The sequence below is a fragment of the Triturus cristatus genome, chromosome 7 (genome assembly GCF_964204655.1).
Source record: "Triturus cristatus chromosome 7, aTriCri1.1, whole genome shotgun sequence".
NCBI classification, from domain to species: domain Eukaryota; kingdom Metazoa; phylum Chordata; class Amphibia; order Caudata; family Salamandridae; genus Triturus; species Triturus cristatus.
Genome location: NC_140590.1, coordinates 425,752,634 through 425,766,270, shown reverse-complemented (window position 1 = coordinate 425,766,270; position 13,637 = coordinate 425,752,634). Strand labels below are relative to the sequence as shown.

Here is a 13,637-nt window from a genome sequence, read left to right as displayed (position 1 = left end):
TGTCAAAGCCAAACACACATTAACTATTCCCCCTAGAGCTTATTCCACACGCAAACTAGGGGCTTCTATGGCATTCTTAGGAAAAATTCCCCTAGAGGACATCTGCAAAGCAGCAACTTCGGTGACACCCCACACCTTCACCAAACACTATTGTGTAGATATGCGGGCAAAACAACAAGCTATTGTTTGCCAAGCTGTATTAAGAACACTTTTTCAGACCACTGCAACAGGTAGCCACCGTTAAGGAGGTAAGTGCTGTATAGTCTATGCAAAAGTATATGATCTGCAGCTCATATGCCTCGAACGGAAAATGCTACTTACCAGTATGCATCTATTCTTGGCATGTAGAGCTGCAGATTCGTATACGCCCACCCACCTCCCCGGATACCTCTATCCGTTACAGTACTATCTTACTTAGATACATTACACATGGACATCTCTTTCTATTTCTTACTACTCCATCGGCACCCTTTGTGGCAAAAACAATCTAAGGATGGAGTCGCTGCCCATACGCACTATTGTTTTAGGGAGGAGTCACCTACCTAGTGACTACAAAGACTTCATCCAAGACAAAAACAAAGTGCAAACATCCGAGCCCAACACCAGATGGCGATCTATGCAAAAGTATACAAATCTGCAGCTCTACATTCCAAGAACAGATGCATACTGGTAAGTAGCATTTTCCTTTTGCACTTTGCAAAAACACAGTTCAGCATTGCACCACAGGGCAAAGGTGGGCAAACAGTGTCTTGCATGAGTTTAACACATCCTTCTTTACAAATTGGAAAAACCTCTCCCGCAAGTAAACTAGTTAATTCTTCTGGGCATAAACCCCAAAACAAGTAAAGCAACAGTGAATATGGTAGCACATCCTATTCTATAACAATTCTCCTGTACTTTTTTCTTTTTATCCTCAGTTGTGTACCTAATTTCTCTGCCACCCACTGATGCTGCCATACAATTTTGGTGTACAATAGCTATGCAGGTAGTATCTCAAGGGAATAGAACATCTTCAAAGCATACACTCAGCTCACAGTTTCAAATAAAGGAGAGCATATTTAAAGGGGACGCGGACGCTACTCCTTATCTATATATGATGGACAGAATATACCATAAAGGACAGAAAAGTGAATAAAGTATGATTGAATAACCAGTGCAATTTTGAATAGCAAGTTAGTGGCACCAGGAAAGAAGTGCTTCTATTATTTTTAAGTTAGGCTTCTCCTTTTATGTTGCTCAGTATTATGGAAGTGCGACTTAGCTACAGTTTTGAAGAGGGAGCGAGAGCTACATGCTTTGAGGTTATTGTGGAGACAGTTTCTGAGGTGGAGAACTTGAAGGGTGATATATTGGACTTTGGATGTGGCTTAGTAGTTTACTGGAAGTGAAGATGAAGTTGCCTGTAGCTCTGTAACAAGTGGGCATTCTTTTCTGGTAAGTTGGTGCAGTCCATCTATAGTCTCGAACATAAAGGTGGGGTTTGGTTTTCTGTGTTGACCTAGGAGGAGAGAGAAGGGCACTGCCATATGCACAAGGATATGGCCCTCCTGCTCCCCTCCCCAAGTTTATGCTCGGTCAGGCTGCCAAGAGACCAGCACAAAAATGTGCTCTGTAGTGTAACAATGTGTGTGTGATGTCTAGCATTGGTTTGATACTAGAAGGCTCTGTGCTGTCCAAAATACTAGGATCTGGTGAATTTAAAAACGTTTCCCACACTGCAAGTATGATGTACACTGAAGCACACATGTAATGTGAGAAATGTTAGGAGAAATTTAAAAACAAATCTTGTTGATGGTGCATGCCTCGAGGAGGCATTTTGTGGTGAAAATTCATGTCTACCATTAGATAGGGCTTTTCATCTCAAACCATGGGTAGCAGTGTGGGATCACCCAGGTATCATCCATGGGACTGCCCCTTTTTTCCACAGTATTTCTTTATTAAGTTTTAACATTTTACATGAATAAATCCTCTTACAAAATTACCTGCGTATGTACATTGTGTGTCAGTGCTAATTAGATATTGGATTGTAGCATGCACACAAATGTGCCTATGTCTTTTGTTTAAGTTCTTATGCCTTCCACTATTGGAATCTGATTACACATGCATAATTACATGTGGACAGCAATAGATCAGTGCATCAATGGGAAGCAGTTGGTTTACCCCCTGTCAACATATAGATATAACTAATATCAAGAAAAACATCAATGACAAATATACCCCAATAATAAATTAATGTCTATCCTGTAGATGTACGGAGAAAGAGATCCACATCTTAATAACCTGCGATAGTCCGCCTGACCCCTGGCAAAAATCAGTGTTTTTACCCATGGGACGGACTCAGAACAGCACAAAATGCTGTTTGTGTTACATTTAGGGCTACGTTCCAGCTCAAAAAAAGTTTTATGCTTAAAATTATAGACCTCACTAATACTTTTTTTCCCGTTTATGCATGTCAAATTTATAACTTTGCACTGATGCAAAGTGTTGATACATCAGTCCTAAAGATTCTTATTTGTGCAGGGAGGTGTGTGTAGAACCTATTGCCAACAGTGTTAAGTGGTAAAATTAAGTGCTTGTGGCAAAATTGATCATTTGCAAGGGCATGCTGCAGTAGGCCAGCCAAAGGGCTATTACAATAGCTGATTTCACCTGTCACCTGTAGGTTATTAGTTCATTCACTGAGTGGATGAGAAGGAGGGGTGGATTTAATGGAAAGTAAGTACTTGATATCTCATGGTTTCTTTCACAGGTACATTTCCATTCTTGAAGCATAGGTTCTTATTTTAGATTTTAATACTCCATCGTCCTCCCCCGGTCTTTCTCTCATAGTTTGTTTTATCAAGTTGTGTTAAATTGCTTAGTACCAAACGTTCTATGATCGTTCACTGTTGAAATAAATGTAAACATAACGAAGGGCATTGTGTTACATGCAAATAAAATTGGTGCTAGATCAACACTCTAAATAAGGCACATATTTGAAACGCGAATGTACATCTTACCACAGATGCTAAGTTGGCAATTTTTCATACAGGCCTATATCTACATTGTGATTTTTAATGGTTTTGCAGACCATTTTATTCATAATCTGTAAAATATTGCTGGCATATGTTTGCGATTTGGTCTAAAGTGTTGGCTTTTATTTCCAGAACCCAAGACGTGACATTCAGTAGCAAATCCGCGAACATGTTGAATCATGTCGATGAAGAACCAGCAGAAAAAGAAGTTCTAATTAGTAATAACAAGCACCAGAAAGAACCCTCTCTCCTGAAGGTGCTGCTGTCTACATTTGGACCCTTCTTCCTGATTGGTTCTTTCTATAAATTGTTTCAAGACCTACTTTCATTTGTTAATCCTCAATTACTAAGGTAAATTATGCTGTGTTATTCTAATGCATTTAAGCTATGTTACTGTATAGAGACAGTGGATATAGAAATGCAGATTTAAAGTTACCAAAAGGATGATCTGCACTTTCTTGTCTTTTGCACAACCATTTACCATTAGATGTGTTTTCTCAAAGTTACATTAACTATGAGCTATCAACTTCGGCAGTTTCCACTTGACCGTGTATCAATAAAGATCAGTAATTTCAGACCATTAAATTCCCTAACAATAAAGTATATTATTTACAGAATGTAGAAACAGCTAATTTATCTATATAACAATCAGGTTGTTATTATCTCTTTACATTTTCTTGTTATTTACGTGCACTTCATTATAAAATGCATTTTACATCACTACCATTGCAATAGATTATTATACTGCTAAGGCCCGGGGCAAGTGCTAGGTATGAGGCTACTGATTGCGCGAAAGCTACGGCTATATTTTCTAATGAGGTAATATTTTTGGAAGTAATACTTAGGCCATACCGTTTCTGTCAGGTGATATTTAGGTTGCAACATTCAGTTACCATACCATGGGGGGAAGGAAATAAAGAATAGGTTGGTGGATGAAATCATTAAAAAAAATTGTACACAGGTCATACACAGTAGTGGTAACCTGTTGCTCTGATCTGCTCAAGATAAAGGGTCCAGAAGAGCTTCAGTAGGAAGAACACGTATTATGGAGAGTGGAATTTCAGCTGTGTTTTCTCTGTTACATGTTGAAAGATCAACAAGATTTGGCCAAAAGTAACTAGTGAGAAGCTCATTGACAAGCAAGAAGTGGAAAAGAGTGCATTTCACTGCCCTTTGTCCAGACAGTGATTGAGATGCAGAAAACTGTCTGAACGGTCTACATTTATTGTCTAGATAAGGAACCCTGTGATTAAACAAAGATAAAAATAATGTCTTACAAAAAATACTACATTATTATTAGAGACGCAATGAGACCTATTGGCTTTTCCAATGTTTTTAGCTATGCAGTACAGCATCGATCTGATCAGCACGCCTAAAATAAAATAAAAAGGTGCAATGATGTGGCTGCCACTTCATTTTGTAGGCATGTTCATACTTTTAACACAGATACATGTGTCAACAGAATGACACAGGCTTTTATTTTATTTTTACTTACAAATCCGAGATAGATCGTCAAATAAAAAAACTAGTACAAAAGCATTTTTTTTAAAAGGTAACATGAAAATACTTTTTATAAAAAATACAATAAAAACTTATGAGAAAGTTGAAGGAAAGTGCCCCTTTTTGGCATGGTCATCCCCACTTTTTGACCTGTATTTGATGCAATTTTGACAGGTTCCTGCTATCCAGGTTCCCACTGCCCGAACTCTTTCCCTAAAACTGTACAGTTGTTCCCTCAATGAGAAAAACCTTTTGCACCTGTATGTCCCTAGTAAATAGTACCCCTGCAGGGAAACTAAAGAGGGTCCCTAAGGGCTGCAGCATGTATTGTGACCCCCTAAGAGAACCCTTAGCACCCTCATGCAAACTGCCTTTGCAGGCTGCCTGACATGGTGCACAGAAAAGTTAAGACTCAACATGGCACACGTCTTCTGTGTGCCGTGCCTGCAGACACTGCGTGTAATATACAGCCCTAAGGCATGGTGCATTATATTACTTGTGATGACCTATCTGTATGAGCAGATAATACTATGTAATGTCCATGTTGATTCTTCAACATTGCCAGTGAACGGGGAAGCCATCTTGAGTATATGTACTGGGCACTGGTGATTACGAGTTCACTAACTACATGATGGCTTCACTGAAACTAAAGATGTTTGGTATCAAACATCTCGTAATAATAAGCCCACACTGATTACAGTGCTGGATTTATTAATACATGCACCTTGAGGGCACTTTAGAGGTGTCCCCTGAAAAACTACCGACTACTAGTGTACTGGCTGACTGGTCCTGAACGGCCTGTCCCCACAGATGAGTTTCCGACCCCATAAAGGTGAGAGCTCACGATCTCTGAGGTCAGAAACAATACCTGCTCTGGGCGGAGGTGTTGTCCTCCAGAACGGGATGGCTAAGTAATCAGCATGTCAAGGCATAAGGATTCAAAGGCCTCTACTGTCTTTGATATTGCAACCCCGGCTTTCTCAGTCAGGGGAAATGCCAACCGCCTACCCATTGCCCATCCGGCACCAGGACAGGTGGGAAGGTTTGCTAGTCAGGAGGCGTGTTCCTTATCAGACTAGTACCAGCCGCTAAGGTGGGCTACATGATGTGAACATGAAAATGAGAATTACACCATCTTGGTTTTTGGTGGAATTAGGCTCACTGGGTCAGGGATATGCTCACTCCCCACAGGAAGTGGTCATATGGAAGGTGTAGTCAACCTAAAGGTAAGTAGCACATGATTCCAGGACTTGAGATTTTGAAGGATCCAGAAGAACAGGACAAAGAAGAGCCGCAAGAGACTGAGAACTGAAGACTGCTGTGGACTTTTTTGGTGACAAACCTTGCCTGCACCAGTCTTGACAATAGGGACCGATTGACTTGTCCTGCAGCTGAGCAACTACTAAGAACTCCATATAGACTGGCAGCCAGTTGTAAATTGCCAGCAATCTTCCTTGGAGTCTAGAAGCTACTCCCCTGCAGTCTGCAGGCACCGCAGAAGCAGAGACCGGTTTACCGTGTTGCTGCTCTCCGGCCATCCTGACGCAGCCCCTGGGGACAAAATACCTGTGCTCCTAAAGGTCAATTCTGTCCCCCCACCTTGTGTGTGGACAACAGGACTGACTGGAGCTGTATAGCACCAATAAGCGGGGTACTGGGCATTTTGCAGCAACCAAGGCTCGCTTAAGGCCAGTCAGGACTCTAACAGAACCGAGACCCAACAGCTATCGAGGGAAGCCAGTACCGCAGAGTCCCACTTCCAGGGTGGCCCAACTGTTGTGATTTTGCATTCTCAACCGGTGATACCGACAACCACGAGGGACTTTGACACACAGAGCCCAGCTGCCCCATCTACCCTGCACCCAAGGGCCCCAGCCTGGTTACCCATGAACCAACTGTGCTCCCTTGCTCCCAGGAACCTTGTGACAGAAGCCCCCATTGGGAGGTCCCAGACTTGTCCCCAAGCCCCCCTCTGCAGCTTGTTTCTTTCTTTCTTCCTTCCTCCAGCGTAGTGCACAAAACACCCAACCCAACAAGCACCTCTGCACTTGGACGCCACAGCGCAGGTTACGAGTAACTGCTGGTGGTACTTTAGACCTTGCCCCACTATGACTCTAAGTCCTGAAGGAGACCCCCAGAAACCGACTGTAGATAACTGCATGCGAAGTATGCCTTTTCTCCTATAATAAAGCATTGCTGCATAAAGAAGCATTAAAGTGAACTGTTTACTTATCTGTGAAATTCAATATATATATTTATTAGAGTTTTATATAGCGCAAACTAGACCCGAGACATCGGGTATCAGAGCGCTTTACATGAGCACATTCATTTTTGGTAGGCACAGGGAGATTAAGGGATTTGCCCAGAGTTGCAGGATGTTGAGCGTCGGTGCCCCAGCTTCCAGGTCAACCGCTCTAGCTGTAAGGCTGCGTCCTCTCCCCTAAAATTAAAAAAATGACTTACTTGATAATGAAGTTCTTTGTATCAAAATTTATATAAAGATATGACTTATTTTTCTAAATTAGTGTCATATTTATTCTGGGGTGTGTGTCTCATGTATTGCCTCTGTGAGTACAACAAATGCTTAGCACTACCCTCTGATAAGCCTAAACCTCTTGCCCACACTACCACAAAAAGGATCATTTAATGGTTTAATGTTTGCCCCAGGAAACCAATAAGGGTTGCCTGGACTCTTTACACAGTGTACCTCATTCTGGTCCAAGAGGAAGCAGAGCCGATATGCAACTAAGCGCTTCACTCTGTTACATCTCACGGGGGTCCTATCTAGCAATATTGAGGGTTATTTTCAGACTATGTCCAGGTACAATTGAGTTTTGTGACCTGATGTGTGACTGATTACTATATCACTGATAATTAACTATTTAATCCAGCCACTGAGTAGTGAAGGTTTATAATATTAGATCCTGAAGAATTGCCATTTGATCGTGTGTGTACAGACAGAGGCAAGAAACATGCTCACCACATTATATAACCAATCGACACACCTTGCTCATTAAAGATCATTGTATCCCAATTGAACATCACATTTCTACTAAGGGCAGTAAGCTTTTTAATAAAATATTCTGATATCTATTTTCATCCACCTCTAACCACCACACTACATACACAAGACAACCCACACTTCACCATATGGCATTTAAAAGATCTCCAGCAAAGAGCCGCCCAGTAGATGCCCATCGGGAATTGCAGCGCCGGCCCAACAAGGAGCATACCCAAATGATGAAGCAGGACACCTTTCGGTGTGTGTGAGGGCCCTTGCTCCTATTGGAGATTTTTCCTTTAACTTGGAACATCTTGAGAACCATTTTTTCCTCACTTCATTCCCCTGGTTTGTGAGGAACTGCACACCCTTGGTTTTCATCCGCTATATAAAGATCCAGCTTCCTACACAAGTTGTGAGAGTTGGGTGAAGCTATACACCAGAAGGAAGGGTGAAGCAACATGGCAGGTGAGGGGAAACAACATGAATGAGAGAACATGGACAAATGGATGAAAAAGTGTAAAATATAGCACCGGGTAGAAAACACATGGGCGGGAAAGAGCAACATTGAACGTGAGAAACACACAAGATAGACTCTCGTGGAGTGATAAACAAAAAGAGTTCCCTAAATGCAAGCAGAAGAAGCATGGAAGCCAGCCAATCAAAGAGATGCGAAAGAGGCTATGTTGCATGGAAGGATCAATTATAAAATAGACAGACTGAAACAATGAAAACCATCCAATAGAAAGTTAGCAAGTAAGAGTGATAATAAAACCAACTAATGACACGCAGTTGGTCGGTTGCAAGCTTTTTCATGTTCTTGGTAAGCCCACAATATGACTTTCGCAACAATACAGCATACAGTTTCTGGGAGGCTTGGCTAAAACTGAATATTAATACCACATTCTGGATAAAAATGTTATAAAATAACTTTTGTGATGAGCTTAAAAAGTGCAGTTTGTTAAAGGACATGGTAGTTTTTAACATGTCAAGCCTGTGCAGCTGAGCTGGAATCAAAGAAGACTAAACCCACATGCAAAAGAGGTTCTAGCTGCATAGGAAAGTTACTTTTGAAGCTGTCTTGCAAATCAAAGCTACTTTAACGAGGTCCGTTTGGACGCTTTGTGAGCTCTAAAAGTCTTCAAAGAAGATGCTGTTCTTGGCCGACGTTTTCGGTTCTGGCATATTTTAATTTTTGTACTGTTAATTTTTAGATTTTTTCTTATTCATAATAATAATAATAATCCATATTTATAAAGTGCCAACAATCACCCGTAAGGGTCTCTAGGCGCTGGGGGCCGTCGGGAAGATTAAGCAAACTATTGCCCAGAGTCACATGGTGCTGGGCTAATCTGCCGCCGGCGATCGAACCGTGATTCCCAGATTCGAGAGTCAGTCTCCCTGGCCGTAGCGCCACACCTCTTCCAAAATACAAAGACAAGTTTTCTCATCAGAAACATAGTATGAGGCAAACACCAGTGATCACAGAGCTGTTGGTTGTTAAAATTGTCCCCGAGTGACAAAGGATCCCTTTCACACACAGTCTTTCGACCAAGTGAATAAACATATTTGAAGATTGTTAAAAAGTTATGGTCCAGTACTTGCACATTTATGACTTTGTTATTTGACGGGTGCAGACTGCAACCTGCTAAGTGCACCTATTTGAGGGAAGCAAAATAATGGGCCAAATTCAATCCAGGAGAAGCTAAAATATGAATTCCTGCACGCCTTACTTCTAAACTTGTCATTGTCCTTTACAGTATTGGCAGAGAATCCGGGGAACACTATTCTGCTCCCTGGTTTTACAACTTTACCTCACCCGCCACCACAAATCAAAAATGATGTTTTCGCTAATTGGTAAAATATTTGCTGTCCTCTTCAAATTGAAAAGCTTTGCCCTATGCTTCACATCTCATCGCACAGATATACAAAAGCTTAATTGTGTCACTCTCTTGGCAATACTCTCTGACCTAAAAGCATTTACGTCTATATCCTCAAAAAGACCACACCTAAAGTCTTTAATTCTACGTTCATTTTATACTGCTTGCGGGTATACTTTGGTCTAAAGTGTAGCCTTTTCAATTAAAGCACCTACCTCAATACTTAATGAGATATCAAGCAAGGTGGCTTGTTAACTCCATCCCTTCTCTTATCATACATAAATGCTCTTTACTCCAAGGTACATATGGACTTGCAGGATGTAATCCTGTTACAAGCAGACAATTCAGTTATTCCACCAAGAACTGCAAAAGCACTCAAAGTACAATTGGTGGCTGTTAACACCTATTATAAACAAAACATTCTCAGAATAAATTTGAAAAATTCACAGCCATGACATTAAGAAGATGGCATCGAAGAAGGGTCTCCCATAATTTCACCTTGGATGAGTAGTCTTTGCTTGAGGTCATCTCATATTTTTGTCTTGGTGTTGATATCTGAGAACACACAATGTAAAGCATCAAATGGAAATCCGTTTTAAAATGTATGAGGCAACATGATGACAAAATCTGTGGCCAAGTCAACAGCACTTTTCATGCAAAACTAGGAGGTGAAGTTTCATTTGGAACAGAAACTCTGCTTAAGTAATCTAGTAAGTCATTTGGCAGTATTATAAAGAATGAAATCAAAGAAGCTATTACTGTTTCTAAATGGTTTCCAAATAGCATTCCTAGAATGTGACATCAGACACAAATATTTAGTCAATCTGTTGTTTTGTTGCTGAGCCAGTAATATGGTATCCCAGAGAGTGCCTATTTTGAAGGATAGGTTAAGTGTAAGAATGTACTGATTACTAAGAATAGAGATCCTTTCTAAGATGGTCAACAATCAATGGATAGAGCTCTACCAGTGACGACCCTGTCTTAATACCATACACTGTCACAAGTCCACAAGAAAGGAATTTGTTTGGCCGTAAACTTTGGGATAAATGTCCGAAAGCAAAGTGTTATATGTACTGTACAGTATTGGGTTAAGACGTTGAGGATCTGAGAATAAGGTGTGACAAGATTTAATAATGATCTAGCAGGCTTCTTATTTTACCAAGCTCACTTTTTAGCTCTATCCGTACATTACCGCTCCTCTAACGTTATGCACTCTAGTTTTTTGGAGGCTACACCCTTCAATCATGGCGTCCTGCAAAAAAGATGCCAGTGCCAAAGGCAAACCTGCTTGCTCTTGTCCATGCCTAGCTCCAGAACCTTTGGTTCTCTCACCTCAGGATGCCCTTCTGTGTCCAAATCTTACTCGCTTTTAGGAACTGCTCCCTGTCTGTCATGTAGACACACATTTGACCTCAAGTCACATAATCCATTACAGGAGTCATTTGGTGAGCTTTCACCTAAGAGGAATCACCCTAATTGCTTGCCCCGGAATGTCAGTTTGCTTCCCAAGCACATGCTTTACTAGATTTCAGATCCCCAAACAACCTGATGTTTTGTTTCTCATGGAAGCATGGCTTAGTGAATCCTCAAGACATTGCAAATGCAGTTCCTAAGGGCTTTTCCTTAGTTCACCAAGACAGCCCACTCCACACAGGTGGTTGTTTAGTATTGGTCCACCGCTCTCATTTCGTCTGCATAATTCTTTTATTGAATACACATGGGTAGATTTTCATGTTAAAAATGAATCCCCACTTGTTCTTTTCAGGAGCTCATTAATAGCACCTACCAAGTTACTTGGGTAATTTTACTAAATTCTTAGCCTGCATGGTCACCCCATTTACTTTTTAGCTAGTTACGAGATTCTAACATCCTCATTGACAACTCTTCTGATCTGCCAACTCTTCTGATCCACATTCTGCAGCCCTCTTAGATGTTATATATTCTCGCAATCTAGTCCAGATAGTGTACAGCCAAGCATACCTTTGGAAACGCTGATAAGGAGGAATTAGAACACTTACTGTGAAGCTGCACTAAACAAGTAGGACTCAAAATCTATTCTGCATAAAGGATATTTTTGTACTGGATAGGATGTGGTAATGGCCATTCTGCTCCTGAACAGGTAGGGTGTCTCTAAGGTGGAGCCCCTGAGGCTGATCTACTTCTTGCACAATTTCAATCTTCATCATCAAAATGCTCATCTACAAAGCTGGACTTTGAACCCAACCTCAACTGCCTCTGCTTAAAAGTCCCCAACCGGCCTCTCTTTTTAGGTCTCGCTGAGGCAGCTCATGTGCTGCTGTGCGAGATATTTAGTGTATGGGTTTTCAAAGAGCTGCCACAGGCTTTTGGTGGCCTAAAGCTTGCGTGCACGTGAGCGTGCACGCTCGCAGCCACCATCTGCCTTTCTGTCATGGCTCATTAAGCCTTCCAGCGCGTGAATTGTGCTCCTCCACCCCCTTGCTGTCTGCTCTCACTATCCCCCTCCCTTCTTCACCCTCCCTCCTCCCCCTCCCTCCTCGTTAGCTTGTTATTCTTAACTTCGGAAGCATCTGATGTGAATTCTTCAAGGAGCACTTCACTTCCAACTAAGCCAATGCCGCCTCAGACAGTAGACATTTTCTGGTGCTTGTTGTTTTCGTTTCTGATACTTGTTTTTCTAGTGCCTCAGTTTTTAAGAACCAAGACAGTTGGGGGAGTAAGCAAGTTGGCGGAAACATTTGGGAAGCCCACCTAAGAGTCGCCCCTTGCGGCCTGCACTCCAAGTACAATTTGGACCACGAAAGCCATGCACACCTCCGATATATCAGCACACTCGGAGACCCAGTCTGCTAGAAAAGCACAAAATTTAAGTTATTTCCTTTCGTGTAATTACAAAAAACTTCATGGAAAGTGCACGGAAAACAGAGCAAGCACTTTAGTGCAATATTGGAAGTAAAATGTGTCCTCACGTTGGAAGGCTCATCTCGCCCACTCAAAAAAATGCAAAACCACAAGTGAGATGATCAAAAAACAAAGGCGTTCTGTTTGTTCGCGTTCTTCCCATAGAACGAATAATAGCAACATTTCACGTAAAAGCATAACGCGAAATACCGTGAATTACCAAGATTATGCCACCATAGTGAGCATTTTGCTCATGCCTAGTTAATATCGCCAGGACACCTCGGAACTACCCCTACACGCACTACACTCCTCAGCCCCTACCTCCCAAACCCCAGGTATATGTTTAATTAGTTGCAACTGCCTCCTCCATACTTTCATGCCGCCAGGCCTGCACACCTCCCCTCTCCCCCCAGTAGCTTGCAAGTCTCCCCCCCCCCCCCGCCCTCAGCAGCCACACGTCCTCTGATCTCCCCACCCCTCACAACCTTTGTATATGTTTTATTAGGTACAAATTACCCTGTCGTAAATGCTGTACATACCCTCACCCACACAGCCCGCCCATCAGCCTGCACACCACCGCCGATCTTCCCACCCCCATCGACCCCTTGCATATGTTTTATTCGGTACAACTGCCCGCCCTACTGCCTTGTACCCACCTTCATCCCCCCCCTACTACTCTCAGAAGCATTCACACATCTTCTGAGAAACGCATCACAGCTTCCAAGTCCCAGGCACCGCAACTGGGTTTTAATGAAACCAAAGTACAGCTTAAAAAGACAGGCGTTGGCCCTCAAAGCACACCCCCACAGGCCAGAACAGGCCCACGACTGAACTGATCTTCTTGTATACTATGTCCTCCTTTCTCTCTTTTATTGTCTTTCTCTCCCCATTTCGTCCACTCTTATTTTCCTAGCAAGACAGTGGAAAGGGGGACAGCCAAACATATATACCACTTACCTGTATACTTGACAGTTTGGGCTGTTACCCTGTAATGGTAAAGCGATGTTAACTGTATGTATACAATTTCTTTAATAAAATACTTTGAAATAAAAAAAAAAGACATTTCACCTTTCTAATCATCCCGGCTTTTTAACTCTCGCGACGGGGCCCGTCCCGGGGGCTCTGAACAGCCTAATGTGGATTATCAGCAATAAGTTGGCACCGGAGCAGGAAAGGGGCCAGCTGCCGGCAGCGGCGCACTGCAGATCGACTCTTACATAATGAAAGGCTTTTAAAAAATGAATCCCGCCATTTCCTTCAGAAATAGAACAGTGCACACGTGTACGACAGACAGCAGAGGCCCAGACACCTGAAGACGGGTCGCATCACTGCCTGGGGGTGAGAAACAGGTGTCCCTCGCCC

The 13,637-nt window shown here is 42.2% G+C and overlaps 1 protein-coding gene across 1 annotated transcript in view; it reads left to right on the top strand.

Annotated features, from left to right (window-relative positions):
- Positions 1-13,637, top strand: part of ABCC3 (ATP binding cassette subfamily C member 3) — a 693,015-nt gene that overhangs the window by 323,055 nt on the left and 356,323 nt on the right. The window contains exon 8 of the mRNA XM_085616719.1: positions 3,147-3,365. Within this exon, the coding sequence (XP_085472845.1) occupies positions 3,147-3,365 (219 nt within the window). The remainder of the gene's footprint in view (positions 1-3,146; positions 3,366-13,637) is intronic.